General features: G+C 39.2%; 2 protein-coding genes across 3 annotated transcripts in view; both read right to left on the bottom strand.

Annotated features, from left to right (window-relative positions):
* Positions 1–5487: 5487 nt before the first annotated feature.
* On the bottom strand, positions 5488–10160 carry tpt1 (tumor protein, translationally-controlled 1). The gene is made up of 6 exons (XM_074694950.1): positions 10006–10160; positions 9381–9454; positions 7300–7484; positions 7113–7218; positions 6868–6984; positions 5488–6214 (listed from the first exon to the last, which is right to left on the bottom strand). Exons 1-6 carry the CDS (start codon positions 10031–10033, stop codon positions 6212–6214), a joined length of 513 nt encoding a protein of 170 aa, XP_074551051.1. The 5' UTR covers positions 10034–10160; the 3' UTR covers positions 5488–6211.
* A 1142-nt stretch (positions 10161–11302) lies between these two features.
* Positions 11303–18776, bottom strand: part of ranbp2 (RAN binding protein 2) — a 35695-nt gene continuing 28221 nt past the window's right edge. Inside the window, exons 25-30 of one of the 2 annotated variants that reach the window (XM_074694949.1) lie at positions 18152–18413; positions 17307–17396; positions 16987–17144; positions 16618–16891; positions 12400–12755; positions 11303–12303 (exon numbers count right to left, since the gene is read on the bottom strand). In XM_074694949.1, coding sequence (XP_074551050.1) covers positions 11998–12303; positions 12400–12755; positions 16618–16891; positions 16987–17144; positions 17307–17396; positions 18152–18413 — 1446 coding nt within the window. In that variant the 3' untranslated portion in view covers positions 11303–11997. The remainder of the gene's footprint in view (positions 12304–12399; positions 12756–16617; positions 16892–16986; positions 17145–17306; positions 17397–18151; positions 18414–18776) is intronic. The other variant, XM_074694948.1, reaches the window with a different exon arrangement.

Genomic DNA, 18776 nt, shown 5'->3' with positions numbered 1-18776 from the left:
TTAGTGTTTATCCCTCTTTACAGCAGCTGTGTGTCTTACATTTCAACCTTCATGTAGACTTGATTTGGATGGAATAAAATATCTAAACAATTACTTAAAACATGGATTTCTGTCAAATAACTGGTGGCTCTTGTGATCAATCTCCCACATACACTAAGGTGTAACTTACAACTTATAAAAACTGTCATCAAAACTTTGGCCATAGTGATTGATAGTTTACAGCAGAACATCCCTTCAGAGCACACTGTTATACTGGAGACATGACTGTTTTGCAAATGTCAATGATTTGAGAAATGTACCAGAGCGACTGAGAAAAACTGTACAACCTTCTCAGGTGACTCTTTAGACTGAGTGAGGGGACACATGGTTGTTACAGAACCAACTCTAAAGCTGTCAGATCAAATAACCTCTATTGCTGTTCTCAAAACAAAACAAAAAGGATTTTGTTTTAGTTAACAATAATGGTCAAGGAAAAAAAGTGTTTCCATGTTTGGCCCAGCTGACAGACATGTGCTCAACATTTTGAAGAATGCTTTGGGTACTTTTTAATCCCATAAAAACTCTGAGAAGTAGATTCCTGCTTTATTAAAAACTGTGCAGACACAGTCAATGATTAACCAGTTTCTATAGTAACACTTCAAAGGAGAGGCACCATGGCTGGAAATGCTTCCAGTTATTTAATTTTACAGTGTGTTAGCCTCAGAATTATGTCAACTCCTAAAGTAGGCTAAGTAAGCGGGTATTTCACACTTGTACACAGCAAAGACTCATGATGGTCTTGTTCTGGCTGAGCAAGCAGGCTACTTTTTTTTCTCAACTTGGAAAAAAGCACATGGGAGGCATGATTGCTTAGATTCAACTTCAACATTTAAGCAGCTGGTCAAATCAAAGATATGAAGAAGTCTGGTCATTCCAGGTGTCAGAATTAAAGCTTGGAGGAAAGCTAATATGCGGTGGCTGGTAGGAATCATTTGATTTGCAAAAATAACAACATGAATGAAAACACAACAACACAAACGAAGTACCACCACAACGGAAACTTAAAGAGACCGTTATTCCAACAGACAAAGAAAGGCTGTGAAAAGTAAGCAAATGTTGTTGTTTTTTTTAACTTCAGCTCATAGATAGATAGATAGATAGATAGATAGATAGATAGATAGATAGATAGATAGATAGATAGATAGATAGATAGATAGATAGATCCATAGATCCATAGATCGATCAAGCGATAGATAGATTGATAGATAGATTGATAGATTCATTGATCGATAGATAGATAGATAGATAGATAGATAGATAGATTCATTGATCGATAGATAGATTGATTGATTGATAGATCGATAGAATCGATCCATAGATCGATCAAGCGATAGATAGATTGATAGATAGATTGATAGATTCATTGATCGATAGATAGATAGATAGATAGATAGATAGATAGATAGATAGATAGATAGATAGATAGATAGATAGATAGATAGATAGATAGATAGATAGATAGATAGATAGATAGATAGATAGATAGATAGATAGATAGATAGATCGTATTGTCCCTTTTACAGGAAATGTGTTGCCCCTGTCTGTACAGAAGAAAGTACAGATATATACTTACCGGTTGATGGTTCATGAAATGAACCTTTGAGCTCTTTCTGAAAATTGGTTGATCATTGGTTGATCTGATGCTTCTCACATTTCCATTTATTAGAAAAAGTATAGATCAACCAGGGAGAAATTTACCAATCCAGACAGATTCATAAAAAATGAAGTCTAATGGACTTGTGTGGAAGGATGTTTGACACATTATAACTTGTTCAACAATTTTACGTATAGAGGCTTATAGGATGAACTAATGACTAAATGTTGCGGGGGGTGAGACTATTCAACACAGAACCATGATAATCCGTTTGATCAACATGACATAAGCAGCTGATAATGGGGGAAACAGCAGAGGACTGTTCATAATCATCTGCATGGATGTCCCAAAGCATTTGCAAGGTGCCCAATGAAATGAGAACAGGCTTTTTTTATGTGCACAAGTGACACAATAATGTGAAGATTGAACAAGTAGTTTAGAGAATTTCAATTCTGATCTGAGAAATGGACCAAATCAACTGAGAAAAACTGTAAATGAGACAGAAATTACTCTGACAGTAGTTTGCTGAAATGAACTTCTGATCAAAGACTGCAAATTTCCTTTTTAGTCTCCATGTGTTTTTCTTTACAACAGAATTTCCAACACAAGCAACTAGGCAGTGATTGGTTATTCCAATCCTCTTAAAAGAATTAAAAGGATCCCTATGTATGCTAGCCTGCCCATTTCCACCACGATGAAATCAAAGTCGAAATAATGAAATACTAAGTCTTATAACTGGAATTATAAGTCTTGGAATTTCACTTTTATCTTATAGAATAGAATAGAATAGAATAGAATAGAATAGAATAGAATAGAATAGAATAGAACTTTATTGTCATTGTAACAAGTACAACGAAATTGAAGTCACAGCAGTAATCAAGAAAACAAAAGTAAGAAAGTGTATAGAAAGTGCAAAAAGGTCCATAAGAAAACAGATGCTGACAGCTTGTCCGTCATTCTTCAGGTCAGCCAGTCTCCACCTCCACAGGGTCCAGGACTGAGCTTCTTCAGTCATGCTCCATCTCTGTCTCCTGGTTCCTGTCTTCTCACAGCAGGTGAAGTTCTTCCAGCATGGCTTTGGTGTCTGATGTTAGCTCCGTTAGCCATGTCTGTGAATAGCATGATGCTACTCTGCCCTCTGGTATTCCATCTGTTGCTGGGTTAGCACAGCGAGCTCGTCCCTCTTATTGGAGATCGATCTTACGTTCCCAACAACGATGGATGGAAGGACAGGTCAATGTCGTCACTTCTTTGTTCACACCTGAGAACCAGCACGTCACCCTCACCTCCTTCTCCTTACCTTGTGGGAAGACATCAGGCCTAACACCAGTTAGCATTGACATGCTACAGGTTGCTAACAGCTGATTTCACATGTAAAAAATGCAGCCATGGTTACATGTAGGATCTCTAGACAAACACAGGAGAAAAAGTTGAAAAAAATTCACTGAAGCCACAAAAAGTTTGGTGTCCATGACCAACAATGAACCATACAAAGTAATGATCCACTCCAAATACAAAGATGATGAAAAAGAGACGAAAAAAATTACAAGAAACAGACAAAGAAGAGGGAGCTGCTGCAAAAGGCAGCCATGGTCAACAGGGCGGCACCTAGCCATTATAGTTTTGACTTCAGACAGAGAATCTTGAAATATCCATTAGGTATCTCCTAATTTCTACATCATATCCCATAATTTTGATTAATGTCTCATAACTTTTTACTGAATATCTCATAATTTTCATGTAATTTCAACTTGGTGTCTCAAAATTTCAACTATATGTCTCTCATACCTTTATTCAATCACAGCTTTTTTTAACCCTCAGCCCCTCTCTGAAGCAGGCTGGCCTCATTATCATCTACCTCCCCCTGCAGCACATCCCACTTTCTCTACTCATAGGGTTTCTGATACCCTGCTCACTGTGGTCTTCAACCTGTCAGGGCTCAGTTGACGTCTCATATCATCCTCTGGTAAAAGGCCAACCTGCACAGGAATCCTCAGCCTCCCTGGAATCCCCTGCCCCCTCCTCCTTTAATCACCCAGTATCTGAAATAACAGATAAAGCCAGACACACAGAACAGTTACGACCTCTGACCTCTTCAGTCCTGGAGGATCCTTGACCCTTATCTTCCTTTCTTTTCTCAGGTGGTTGTAAAGTAAATAGCACTGAGATAAATTGATAAATTGATTGACAATTGATTGTCAATGCAGGAAGGAGGCAAGGCTTTGCTCCTGTCACGTGCTCTCTTCCCTTTCAAGAGTTTTAAAACTATTAGTCATGAAGTCCTGTGCGGTTCAGTTTTTCTGTTTGTTTTACCTTTATTATATCTAGGTCTGCACAGGATACTCCTTTACTAAAAACTGCCTTCTCTGTGATATTTCTTATGCTGCTAAACTTCTTCTCCCGAGTCATCTTCACTGGATCAGATCTAGTGTGATCTGTTTAGATCTGCAAGGCTAGCCCCCCACAGAGCAAGTGGTGCCCAACATGCCCCTTATTCTACATGGGGTCATGTATATGTATGTATGTATCAGGCGCTGCCCAAGTAGCTGCCTGTTGCAGCAGCTCTCTCTTCTCTGTCAGTTTCTTGTAATTTTTTTCGTCTCTTTTTCGTCATCTTTGTATTTGGAGTGGGTCATTACTTTGTGTGGTTCATTGTTGGTCATGGACACCAAACTTTTTGTGTCTTCAGCGATATTTTTACTACTTTTCTCCTGTGTTCGTCTGGAGATCCTACATGTAACCATGGCTGCATTGTTTACATGTGAAATTAGCTGTAAGCAGCCTGTAGCATGTCAATGCTAACTGGTGTTAGGCCTGATGTCTTCCCTCAAGGTGAGGAGAAGGAGGTGAGGACGACGTGCTGGTTCTCAGGTGTGAGCAAAGAAGTGACGACATCGACCTCGGGTGTGGGCTGGGAGGTGACTACGTGGACCTGTCCTTCCATCCATCGTTGTTGGGAACGTGGGATCTATCTCCAGTGGGATGGACGAGCTAGCCGTGCTAGCCCAGCGGCAGAGGGGCTGCCAGAGGGTAAAGTGGCATCGTGCTGTTCACGGACGTGGTTGACGGAGCTGACATCGGACGCTGGCGCCATATTGGAGGAGCTTCGCCGGCTGTGGGCAGACAGGATCCAGGAGACAGAGACTGAACAGACTGCTGGGGAGGCTCAGTCCTGGACCCTGTGGAGGTGGAGACTGGCTGGGCTGGAGAGTGGTGGATGGGATGTCGTCATCTATTTTCTTGTGGACCTTTTTGCACTTTTTATACACTTTCTTACTTTTGTTTTCTTGATTGCTGCTGTGACTCCTGAATTACCCCTCGGGGATAAATAAAGTATTTTCTATTCTATTCTATTCCATTCTATAACAGATTTCATTAACCCCCGACAGAAACGTGGATGCAGTGTCATGCTCTGATGCTTTGGGAAAAAGTTGTTTGTGATGTAAGGTTTCAATAGCCACCTGAAATAAATGAAAGGTGAAGTAAAACAGTGAGGGAAGTCTGGAAGTTGCAAATATTTGTTTGAGATTCGGTTTATGCAACACAAGGAGTGATTTCAGACAACACAACCCAGGAATGACACTGTTTAATCCATAAAAACGTGCTTACTTTTGAAGAAGGGAAAGCATAATACTGATGCCTGTCAAACTATATATCAGGGGTCACCAGCTATATTTGTCAGAGGGCCAGAAATTTACCAGACAGTCACCTCTGGGGCCGGACCATCAAATAAAATCAAATGTTGGCATAACATTATTATTTGATGTTTTTAAAATTTCATTGCAAAACTGAAGGCGTTTTTAGCCTTTATGATTTAGGCTTCTATCACCTATACCACAAGCAACCACCAAGAGTGATATTTTGCCTCAACTTTATTTATAGAGCACTTGAAAAGCAAACACTGGTTGTTACATTGAATATGCTTCAAATAAATACTCAAAAGTGCAGAAAGTCTGTCCTCATTTCACAATGAAGCCTAAATAAGAGGCATAAGTGGTGGTGATTACAGATAGTTCAGTCTCAGTTGGTGCCATTTTCATTTGCTTTGAGTTGGCTACAAAAAGTTTCCCATTTTCATATGGCACAAAAAAATCTTGTGAGACTCGACTCTCAAAAATACAATACTGATGATGTGGGGTTGTAGAAGTTTATTTTCAAATTCAACACAGTTCTTCATTGTAGATGGAATTTTACTTCATTTAACCATTAAAACAAGTAGGTCAACCTGTTGAGTATGGCTTTGACTGTTAGGACAAAAATTCAAAGCTCTGACCATGTGGAGATTATACTGCTTGTGGTCAGAGCTTTGAATTTATTCTCCCCCCCTCAACAAAAAATGCAAATCTCATCAAAATTAAACAAAACAAAAAAACAGAAAAGAAATGTATCAAACCATAATGTAATCATTCGTCTTGTTATTAGTGGGGCTTTGGGTCTTAATGTGAATGTTGGTTTGATGAGGAAATTTTACAAGAATACTTTTGTTGAGGTGTGATGTAAAATAGTGCTCCATCAGTCTGTTCGTGGGGCCATAAGGAAAGCAGCAGCCAATTTAAAAGCAGACGTTGTTCCAGGTAGTTACTGTAAGACAAAGAAATGAATGTTACTATACAAGGTAGGCTTCTGTAAACACACATGACAAACAGGAAAACACTCAGAGCCTGAAGTCTGAAAATTAAAACCAGATGTGTATAGATCAGAAAGTAGATTTCTTTTAATTCTTCTCATTTCTCTAAGAGCTTATTTTTTCTTGATGAATCATGCTAGACGCCTCGTGTTAAGACAATTTAAAATTCCTGACACACACAAGTTAAATGTGTCAACTGCAATGCTACGGTGCCTTTCAAGCCCAACTGATGTAGAGACAAACTGTCCATCGAAGCTGAGCCTTTAAGGTAACCTACATCTGATCTGCCTCAGCTCTCTTATTTAATATCTCTAAAAGAAAATGATTTGTGATAGATTCATCTGAAATAAAGGTTTGAAGATGAATTTAGAATTTTTACAGATGGGTATCATCACTTCAAGTTTTATCGAGTCATTTCGCACTGACATTTTCTTGAGCTGAGTGTTACATGTATATTCCAGTAAAAAATGGCAGTTGGCAGAAAGCACACTACTAGGAGCCTAAGGTGGCCATCTTGATCTTAAACAACATGCTTTCTGATTAACATTTAAAGTTTTAGAAAACCATAACAGGTTTTTCAGAAGATAGTGTTGTGCTGAGTACTTACGCATTTCTCAACCTCCAGACCCTGTTTGAAGAAAAGCATATACGGTGTGTCATCCTCAGGACGGTAGTTCAGCAGTCCTACCATGCCATCAGGGTTCATGGACTCTCCTGTGAAAAACTACGCAGAGATAAACAGCAGTGTTAAAATTGACCTCTGAGCCGCTGACGGGGCTATCGTCAGTTTTAGGTGATGTGAAATTCAAATCAAGTCAGATTATACGGTCAAGTGTGTGTGTGTGCAGCTACCTGGAAGTTATCGAAGTCTGCCAAGACTTTCTTCACTCCTACGTTGCAGCTCTCTGTGAACTTTTTCACACTGTCCGGGTCAGACTCCTCAAGCCTCTTCTTGATGCTGAACAAATACAAACAACTTGATTTGTTGTTCCCGGGTAACAGGGACAAACCATGTATGAGGGTGTCTACAGATACTCACTTCTTCACGTACTCCTTAACGTAGCCCATGTATGACTTCTTGTTGAAGGTAGTCTCCTTAAGGTTGTGGTTGAGGACGATATCAACGCCGGACACACAGCTTGAGTCATTTGTCTCAGTTGGCTCTTCAGCAGATGCATTAGCGCCGATTAAAGCATCATCAAACGACTCTGTCCTGGTGACTGTCTAAAAATAAAAAGGACACGCTGTAATTCGTGACAGACTGGCAATAAGCAGCAAGTACTTACAGAAATGTGCAACTGTTACTGTTAACCTGAGGTACAGCTAATTGTAATTAAAAAGTAGGTTGAATACCCATCTCCATGCATAAACCAAACACCATGAGCTGTTCAGGCAGTCATCCTGCAATACATTGGGTTTCACTTTTTGAGGCTGTACTGGAAGCCACTGAAAACAGTCTCTTGTTTTATGTGATGATCAAACAGGCTGATCAAGATCAAGTTGTGACTTTTTGTGTCATAAAAAAAGTCCTCAATAAAAATTATCCACTGATGAACTGTGACCGGATTTAATAACTTTCTCAGAGTCTACTTTTGATGTTGACTCTGGCCTAAAATAGAAATTCATCCAAATGAAGAAAACACATGTAGAATGTGACACTTTACTGAATGTTGGTAAAGTTTCTTTGAACACTGCTTTTTCTCATGCGTCAACCTGTGGTGTAATATAAAACCTTGACGTGATTGCGATTCCCTGCGGGCGTATGACTCGTGTCTGACAAAAGAGAGTGACTCACATGCTAAGGCATGATCACTTTAAGAAGTTGACTGAAGTCCAGCAAAAACATTTTCTTGTCATATTCTAAAATAGTTCTTTTATAGTAGTTAAAGTGTATAGTTTCAAAATCTTTTATTTTCTTATTTTAATCCTTCATTTTTGTCTTTGTTTAGAAACTAGGTAGGAAAAAAGTTGAGCAGTCAGATCCCCTGAATAAATCCCCAAAACTGACTCACATGTGATGTGCATTTTTTTAAAAGTATAGCTCCTCATACAGTTTGTAGACACGAGTATTCAACTTTTTCACTTGGTCTGGTGTTCAAATAAAAGCAAACCAAAAATCAGAAACATCTAGGCATCACCATTTAAATCAAATTGTCAGCCCAAAAATCGCAAAAGACTTGCATTAGGAAGAAAGCACATCGTCCCTGCCCTATTGCTTATGATTGAATGCTGAAAGAAAAACTAAACTGCTTTTATTGTTTAAGTGATACTCCATATTTTACTTGACCAAAAACACAAATAAACAGACTCCCACCGAAAAAAAATGATATCGCTCTGCATTCACGCTTTATTTGGAGAATTTTCAGCGCGTTACGTTCACACAAAAACACCTCTTAATAAGGCTCTAGTTCTCATCGTGTCGTAAAACGGCGCTACCTCTGCTCCAGAGCCACAGCTGGCTACGAGATGCTTGCAGCTTAGTGTATCAGTCCATGTGAGCAGCGTGCCAGATATAAACAAACGCAGGTAGTCTGCCAGGACGAAGAGACACGATGAGAACTAGAGCCTTATTTAGCAGTGTTTTTGTGTGAAAGTAACGCGCTGAAAATTCTCTAAATAAAGCGTGAATGCAGACCCATATCAGATTTTTTCAGTGGGAGTCCGTTTATTTGTGTTTTTGGTCAAGTAAAATATGGCCCCGTCTGAGTGCAGAGGAAACCTGCAGAGGAGCAGGGAGGGGGTGTTTGGTACGTGCGCTCTGGGCTTCTGCTGCACAAAAACACTGCTGTAGGGGTAATTTCTGCCCTAAACCTTGTGATAGGACCCAACTTGTACCATCCTGGAGTATCACTTTAAATGAAGGTAACAGCAGGTAACTCAAACTCTGTAGCTTGCTTTGTTTAACCAACTTGTTTAACATTATTACCGCGCAAGACTCGTGTGAGACAATGTGAGGTATTGAAGTCTTTAGAGCAAAGACAGCTGTTACTGTTTTAAAGGCTGACTATCAGAGATGTGATATGTTGCTCCAACACTGGTCACCGTAAATGAAGGAAACTCATCCCAAAGGGAAGCATGTTGTAAACCTCATCAATAGATGGGCCACTGATTTTAACTCACCTTTCCATCGACTTCATAGAAGGTCCCGCACTCTGATACCTTCACTTTGTAGATGTCCGAGAACATCTCATCGTCTGTAAGAGGAAACAGTTTCACAGGGGGTCAAATAAACGCCAGGCTGTATTTAAAGGCCACGTGCCACATTCCCAAGTACCGAGCAATATGCTAATTCTAGAAACATCTACTCAACAGACGCAGTTCCTAACCCGATTTGAGCTAAATGCTACAGACGCTAACAGGCCACAGTCGCTGTTACTTTGTCGTTCAAGTAGAAACTATGTCATTTCACCATTAATCAGTATCGTGTTTTATCATACAATGGCGCAGACCACTAATGATAAAACTTGTTCAATACGCAATGATGACTGAACCACAACCAATGGTTCGCGCTAACCGGCTTTAGCAACATTAGCTAGCTAACAGGGTGGCTACATTACTAAGCACAGTCATAGGTAACCATTTTGAATAGCGGAAAAATAGCCGTAGCTTCTCACCGATGGTAACACGCGTTAGCTAGTTTAAGCCTGGCCAAACTATTCTACACCGCTAAAACAGCCACAAACAACCGTTCTGATGTCTAGTAACCACAGAAATAAGAATTTGTACTGAAATCATTGATCCTTACTGGTGATGATGCACTTGTAGATGATCATTTTGACCGCTGAAAGCTGGAAGATCGTCCGGGAGGAAAAGTAGATGCTCGCCACCGAACCAGCACGGGGAGAAAAAGGCCGACAAGGCCCCGAAGCTCTGTATTTACATCCTAGTGACGTCACCGTGGGCTGGCTGCGGCTCTGAGCTGTGCTGCCACCACACTGCTGTGGCCAAAAATGGTACTTATCAAATCCATTTATTTCCCATGCCTATCAGTTTAAAAGCACCTTTTTGTATCAGGATCCCTGTTAACCCTGTTTGGCAAAAATCTGCCCAGAGAAAACACACTACTTACCATGTTTTATTGTACGTCCCGTTAAGTCTTTGTTATTTATTTAAACTACACAACCACATACTTGTCTAGAAAAAAGTGAGTCATTACATTTGAGCCTTTTTTTATTTTTCCTTAAAGTTATGATGGCAGTGATAATTGTGACAATAATGTAAACATAATGACAAAGATTACTTAAGAAAAGGAAACAAAAAAGACAAGTTAATAACAAGAAAGATAACAATAGCAGTAATGACAGTTTTTGTAATGCTGTTGGTTATCATAATATTGATAGTGATATTGATCATTGTGATAATTTTGTTAACAGGCAATAGCAATGTTAGAAATAACAATGATAATATGACGAAACAACATTACTTCTATTACTACAGATATTAATATCAACAAATAATAATAATAATAATAATAATAATGTCAGGATAAATAAAAAAGTATGGTACAAACAATAGTACTTAAAAAAATAAGTCAATGAATATATAATAATAGTATACATGTTGATTATCACTTTATTGAAGAACTGTGGAGGGAATGAGAGAAGCAAATCAGGTTATTATGATATTATCTTAGATCATATGAGCTTTTCTCTACCTACCTTTTCCTTCTTGAACACCTAATGGTTTTACTTAAGTCCATCTCGAAGCCTGCAGCCTTCCTGACGACTGTCTGTGGGGGATTTTTACATATTCAGGATGCATAGGCTAATAGAAAATGGGATGAGATTTTTTTTTTAAATAAAAAAAATAAAAGGTCATGCCATAGACGAGAGGGTTAATCAAGTAAAGGCTTCAAAGTGTTTAGAAACTTGTTGAAAGGGATGACTTAACGGCTCATACCAGAATTGTTATGCACAATTTTGAATAATAGCTATGATTCATGTTTTTACTGTAGCATATGGACGCTAACTTGCACACAGGACTTACTTCAAATCACTAGCCTGCTGGGTTTGTACATTGATGTTAAAAAATGCAGCATAAAAAAAGTTAATTACTTGTAAAGCAACTTTATTTATCCTTATTTTGGTACAATTAACACAACACACATTCAAGCAACAGAGTGTGACAGCTCCTGAACTTCAAGTTGAAGTCGGGAGAGACTGAATGATACAAAGAACAATCCCAGGTGATGCCAACAGTAAAAAGGGCACACAGGCAGTAATTGCAGAGAAGGTCGGGCCATTGTTACAAATAAAGGTGCATTTTCATGATGATGCCACCTTTTATTGTAGACAAGCCTCCAAAGGGGATAGATTTAAAAAAAAAAAAAAAAAAAAAACGGAGTGACCCTTATAACAGAGAACCAGCACATTCAAACAGAGCAATTATAAAATACAGGACCAAAACAATGCACATAGAGGAGTTCATGTACAACTATACACAAATTAAACAAATAATGAGAATTTATTTATTGACAGATGATGAAGATATAAGTGCAACAAAGCAAAAGCATTTCCGCCTTTTTACATACTGTGCCAAGTTACCCCATGTGTGACTGAGTGATCAGATAGCAAAAATAATGTTTGTCCCTTGGCTACTGTAACCAAGCTTCTGTGAGGAATCATCTCAACCAGTAGTTTCTGAACAGGAGTTTAATTCCTATTCGCCATAACCCAGTCTATGTGTTAATTTTATAACCTAAACCAAGCCGTGAATGTTGGACCTAGTGTATCAAAAGCTAAAGCTGTCCACAGTCCGCGATGACAATCTTCTTTGACGGGGTGCCTGATTTTGATCCCAGCTCTCCCATCTGCTGCAAGACGTCCATGCCGTCACAAACCCAGCCAAAAGCCACGTGTTTGAAGTCCAGGTGTTCTGCTTTCTTCAGTGTTATAAAGAACTGGGAGTTGTTGGTGTCGCGCCCGCGGTTGGCCATGGACAGAATGCCTGGGCCTGTGTGCCGCACATCGAAGTTTTCATCCTCAAACTTGCTGCCATAGATGGACTTCCCTCCTGTGCCGTCGCTGTTTGTGATGTCACCACCCTATGACACATACGGGTATAATGTTAGGATTATTATATAGAAAATAATAGAAAAGTAAAATAATACAAATAACAGTGGCTTTAACGTGTGACTCACCTGACACATGAAGTCAGGAATAACTCTGTGGAAGATGGAGTCTTTAAATCCAAACCCTTTCTCTCCAGTGCAGAGAGCCTTGAAGTTTTCCGCTGTCTTGGGGACGATATGAGAGAAAAGTTCGATGGTGATAGTTCCCAGTGGTTGGCCATCAGCTGCTACTTTGAGGAAAACCTTTGGGTTTGTGTCTCTCGAGTGCTCTTGAACTCTGGACATCTGAGGAGAGCTGATTACCGAAGCATCCCCGTCAGCTAGGCCGATGCGACTCTGACACTCGCAGAAAGTCTTTTTGAAGGATTCTGTGATCTCAGGGGTTTTGAACTTGGCTGCCAGTTGCTCCACTGCACCATCACCGTCTAGAAAATCAGCGAGAATAGAGGAAATAATCAGCTGACAAGCATCCAGACAATTATGAGCACAAAGAATTCCGCTTCCATCACTCCTGACAAAAACATCAGTGAAAGTTTTGCAGTTTTCAGAAAGTGTAATTATCATCTTTATAGGGGTGCACGATAACTATTGGACCAATACTTATCAGGTGGCTAACAGGAAATTATTACATCATTCCGGTAGGTCTGATATTTTGTCGACTAGCGCTGTCGGCATAGAAAAAAAAACACTTTCTGACTGGGAAAATTTAAGTGTTCCCCCTCATGTCAGGAAAAAAAAACTTCTTAACTCGGTCATAATTCTGGTAGTTACTGAATTGAATTGACATCCACAGTATTTACCACATCTTACACAGAAACAATAGGAATACGAGCTCAAAAAGGCCGAAAGAACAGCTAGCAAACATGCTTCAAAACAGAAAACATGGAGTCGACTGTGTGGGACTTCTTCAAAGTTCCTGAGGACAGTTATTCCAGGCAAGCTCCATGAGGAGGAAAATAAGGCTGGGACAATATGCGATTCTCACAATTTGATTCTTTTACGATTTTTGGGGTGCCAATTAAATTTCAATTGCAATTCTTCCATATTTACAATTTTTAGTTTACTTTTTTAGCACTAGACCATGTCAAAAAGTTAAATGATGATAATTTCTACAGACTCTATCAGGAGCCATATTTTCACATAAAATGCACATCACGTGAGTCAGAGAGAAACATTTCACCCTCTGCTGGAGAAAAGTGGGAACTTTTTTCCAATCCAGTTGAAAAACAAAGACTGAAACGAAGAATTTGAATTTGAAAAAACAACTGATTTTTTTAAAAAGAATCCTGATTTTGATATTGTCAAAAAAAAAATCACAATATATTGACTTTTTCTCCTACCCCTGGAGGAAAAGGTAGCAGCTTCAATACTTCAAACTAAAAATAGACCGACATGGATTTTTTAGGGCTGATAGAAGAAGGCGCAAGAAGGCCAATAACCGATATTTGAATACAATACAAACTCCCACGCTTAACTGCATTCAAATGCCTTCAAGCATTTGTTTATTAAACAGTTCCCAGGCTTAGCAGCATGTTTTATAAAGTTCAATGAAAACTTTGAAAAATAAACAGCTACAGTTTTCTACAGTAATGTTTTCCAAAATTTCAATGTAACTGCAATAAAACTGGACAGAATTGAGTTTGTGCTACTTTCTACAGGCATGTTGTGCAGTTTAATTAATTTTCTGCCGTGTAGTTTTACATGACTGATTTTAAATGTTTTGACCATCTAGGGTTTTCATAGGGTAGACAGAAAAATTCAGTACAGAGAAGCATCATCAGTCACCTGAAACATAACTGTCGCTCCAACAGAGTTTTGAAAGCATATGTGGATGCCCGGGATGCTAAAGATGCTAGTAACTTAAAGCCAACAGCAAAGAAGCAATCGGGACTTACAGGCTCTTAAAAAATCCAAGAAATTTGCCAGACATGACTCACAGGCCCAGGTAATTTAAGAATTGATAAGAATACAGGGTCAGGTCAAAACATGTACCATCTTTTAAAGTAGTAAAGCTCGTAGCTTATCCCCTCTGTGTGTGTATGTGTGTGCGTGTTTGTGTGTGTCTCTATTTTTTCTAAAGCTTCCAAGAGACAAAAGAACAACTGAATCTCATTTACTGTAGTGAAAAGGTATTGATTCGAATGGAACCATAAGCTAAAATCCTTTAAGGAAGGTAGGTAGTAGGGGTGGGAAAAAAAAATTGAAAATCGATATATCGGTATTTTTTGTTTGATAATATCAAAATCAGGATTATTTGTCAAAAAAGTAAAAAAAAAATTCTAATTCTTCATTTCAGTCTTTGTTTATAAACTGGATTGGAAAAAAGTTACCTCTTTTCTCCAGCAGAGGGTGAAATGTTTCTCTCTGACTCACGTGATGTGCATTTTATAGGAAAATGTGGCTCCTGATAGAGTCTGTAGACATAGTCACCATTTAACTTTTTCACATGGTCTGTTGTTAAAAAAAGCAAACTAAAAATTACAAAAAGTTGTAAGTTTCAATGAATTGCAATTAAAATTAAATCAGCACCCCAAAAATGGTAGCCAGCCCTAGTAGGTAGTAGGTAGGAAGGAAGGAAGTTACGTAGATAGGTATGAACTTCATTAATCCCTCGGGAATGTTCCCTCAGCAAATTCAGATTCCAGCAGCAGTAGCACCAAAAAATAGAACCAGCACAAAAGTACAAAAAACATATAGGATATAAAATCAAGTTATATACAAGCACTATACTGTACACAGTAGCTAGGGGTGTAAATCACCAGTTTCATGACGATACGATACGATATCGATTTTTTGGACAACGATATGATATTTGCCAATAACACAAAGTCTGTCACGATACGATACGATTCGATCAATTTAAGACGACATTATGTCCTCACTGAACACAATCAGCAACATTTCACCTGAGGCAAGAAAGAAATACAAAACAATTTTGATAGTTTTATTACTGAAATGTGGAACGATGTGCTGACCTTTGGGTATGATAGTTTGTAGAGGATTATAGCCATCTGTATGATCTAATTATGTTTTAAAATTAAAACTGGTTAAATTCAGGTAAGGTATTTTTTTGCCCCTACAATTCCCTTATGGGTCTTACTGTTATACTGTAATGTTTGTTTATTATATCAAGTAATGATGCAACACTATAATTAAAAATCACTGATTACATAAAGTTTATTATTGACCTCCAACATTTGACCATTTTCTATCAAACCAAAAATGTGAAGCTTTGATTTTAATTAAACCCAAACATTTCTATTGTTCAAAATTAGAACTATCAACTTAACAAACTTAACATTGATAGTTTTTTTTACTGTGATGCCTGATAACCACAGTTTGTATGTCAGTGTGATCAGACTTTGTTTCACTGTGGAATAGTCGATGTGGAGGAGGAATGACACTAAGCTCTCGCCGTTTTACTTTTTAACTGTATGAAATTTCATGAATCAGTGCGCTACAAAATCAAATTATGAGATAACTCACTGCAGTCGTGTGATGATGCACTCCTGTCATGTGTGCAGCATGCATCCTCTGCAGTCAGGTAGACCGTGTCTTACCCAGATACAGGAGAGCTATTTTATGATTGGCCGATATGTCTGGCTCCCTTTTAGCTCTGTGATGCTAACAGCGTCTTGCTACACGTTCGCCTACAGCGGTGTGACCCGGTGGGCGCTAAACAGTACATTTTACAGCAGGAGAAATATCAGGCGTGGTGTGTCAGAGAGTGAAAAGGTTCAAATGTGTGTCTCATACGCTGAGTGCGTGAGGCTTGAGAGGAAACTTCAGAACGACTCGCGGTTGGACGGAGACGGACATGCGTGTCCGGTCGGGATTTCAAAATAAAGGCGTACATTAAAGATCACGATGTTGATCGATGTTTCAACTTTCCATCGATGTGATTGGATCATTGCTTAACCAATAGATGTATCGATCTATATCGATGGATCATTACACCCCTAACAGTAGCTGCAATTATAATAGGATTTTTGGTTTCGTTCAGATGTTTATGTCATGATCTTAAGTAAATATCTGAATGTTTGTGTGTGTGTGTGTTTTTGTGTGTTATGGGTTAACAGCTATTGCTATCAGCGGAGAGGCTGAATGTTATTGGTTATTGTATCAGTTTAAGGAAAAAGTTATCATTCATCCCTTAAACCTCTGTATTATACATTTATGCCAGCAACGTAGAACAACAATTAGATCTTTGCAGAGGGAATAGTGAATGGAAAGCACAGCTGTTAATACAAGTAGCACAATATCTTCACTTTAACAGCATGTGCCAACCTGAGTAGTCAGTGGCTGTCCAGATCAGCGCGTTGGACGAGGCGTTCATGGGTTTGAGTTCCATCCCCTGTGTGATGTTGTGGTTGGCACAAACCCTCAGCACCTGCTCTCTCCTCATCAAGATTCGGTAGTAATGTTTCTCTGGATGGAAAAGAATCTTGATGTCACCGATGCCCCGCTCCTTCCACTGGCCCAGGTCTCTGTCCCATCGGTACAGCTTGGTGCGCTCCTTAAAGAGGATTTCCTCATCCTCCTCTCCTGATTTTGTCTCCACCTGGAAGGTTACACAAGGATACGGCGTGTGGGGAAACGGTTCAGTAAACTTAATTTACACCCCCCTTTTAAAAAAAGGTTAACGTTGAGGGATACCTCTGGGAGAGACACAATAGGCTCAAAGTGAATGTCCACATTATTCGGAGCTTCCTCTTCATCACTGCCATCCTCCTCTCCATTGTTTTTGGATGCTGCTGTCACTGCTGACCCAAACACTGTGGCTCCAGCATTTGCCCATGAGAAGTTGGTATCATCTTGAAAAGGAATGAGGAAATGAGTATGTTAAGCAGAATACCTGTGACATCCTCATCACTTCCTGTTATCTAAGACGACTTCCTCCTGACAGAATGAAAACAACCACATGGTTATTTGAGGATAAGAACAAGAATTAAAATAAAATCTTCACTGATTCCAACCTTTTTTTCCAAAAGCAAATCCGTCTGTGTTTTTAGCCAAGTCAGCAAAAGAGAATCCTCCAAAAGAGTTAAAGCCAAAGCTCGACGACTCTGTGGGACAGACAAATCTATTAAATACTGGGTTGAAAGCAATTCATCAAAGCTTTCATTTTCTGGTACAGGATCACAACAGAGCAGAGCAGGGACACAAAACAATGCCTAGTCAGTGTTGTCTACAGAAAAAAATTATCAGGAACTCTTAAAGCTTCATGATTTGGTAAAATTGTGGGATTGGATAATATTTTGATTTGTAATAATAATGGATAGCAACGCTTGGCTACATGCTTTTTTTTTTTAGTAAAAGTTAATTCAGGGATTAATTAAAGTTAATAAATATGTACTATTCCACTTAAAGAGGCTGAGGACTGTTTTCCTGGGATAAAGACTCTGCTTCCCATGAGCACTTGCACACTCATTTTAGCAAAGACACGACTCTTAATGAGGCGTGTTTGTTTGAAAGATAATTAGAGATTGAATCTTCGTTTTAACACCACTTTTCTTTGTTCAAGACAACATTTTACTGAATACAAATGTTTGAAATGTTACAACAAACTCAGTTTGTAGTAGGGTGGGCAAGAAAAAAACTGTTCACATAAGTATCAGGATTTTCTGTTTTATATTTCCGTGGAGGAAATGTTCATATTTTGGTTTTTGGAGATGAGATTTTGTAATGAAGTAAGCAGAAAATTTTGATAAGACTGATAGTTGGCAAGATTTAACATAATCCTGAGCCACGAATAAAAAAGGAGTCTCATTAAAGGTCAGTGGTCCTATGTTTGTATTAGTAAGCATGAAGTGGTCTGTACCTTGACTAGCTGCTGGAGCAGTCAGAGCTGCAGCTGTCTCAGTGTTAGACTCGGGCTCTGGGCTCTTCTTAGTGGACAGGTCGATCGGTGAGCTGCTGCTCGGAGCCTCACTTGGTGTCTCTCTGGGCTGTTCTGAGGCCGGCTCCTCTGGTGGAGGTGGAGAGGCTGCAGCTTCTGTGGTGCTGGACGATGGACCTGGGGTTGGCTCCTCCGCGGTGTCTGCAGAGCTGCTAGAGGCCTTTTCAGTTTGGTTTAACTGAAACTGAAACAAGAAACCAGGTTAACAATGACAAACCTGCTATGCTCCTTGATGGGCAGTCAAAAAATATCCTCAAAGATGGAGGTAACTAGACTTCAGGTTCATTAAACTCATCTCTAAGGAATCTTGTGAAGCTAACATGTTTATTTCTACAAAAGGATGAAGTCATGCTCGCACCACTCAGAGTCCCACTTGTAGGTTTGAAACCCAAGTGATCAAGGTCTAGGAAAATTATCTGCACATCATGCAGCTCTGATGACTGGCTGCATCCATCATTTTTCTTTGTTTTTTTAAACTTTTTTTCCCTTTATTTTGAGGCTGATGAAGCAGACTTAAGAGAGACAGAAGAAAAGAGGGAGGGAGTGA

Source organism: Halichoeres trimaculatus, unplaced genomic scaffold, assembly GCF_033239565.1.
Source record: "Halichoeres trimaculatus isolate MK-OKI-2021-1 unplaced genomic scaffold, fHalTri1.1 fHalTri1_scaffold_19, whole genome shotgun sequence".
In the NCBI taxonomy this organism is placed as follows: Eukaryota; Metazoa; Chordata; class Actinopteri; order Labriformes; family Labridae; genus Halichoeres; species Halichoeres trimaculatus.
This window is presented reverse-complemented; position numbering and strand designations above follow the sequence as displayed.

What these genes read in the sequence shown, in the direction of transcription:
- tpt1 (XM_074694950.1), bottom strand. Translation starts at nt 10,033, where the DNA reads ATGATCATCTACAAGTGCATCATCACCA. An exon ending in CTACAAGTGCATCATCACCA is followed by an intron (nt 9,455 to 10,005) that starts GTAAGGATCAAT and finishes TTCCTCTTACAG; the next exon opens with ACGATGAGATGTTCTCGGAC. An exon ending in CAGACTTCGATAACTTCCAG is followed by an intron (nt 6,985 to 7,112) that starts GTAGCTGCACAC and finishes ATCTCTGCGTAG; the next exon opens with TTTTTCACAGGAGAGTCCAT.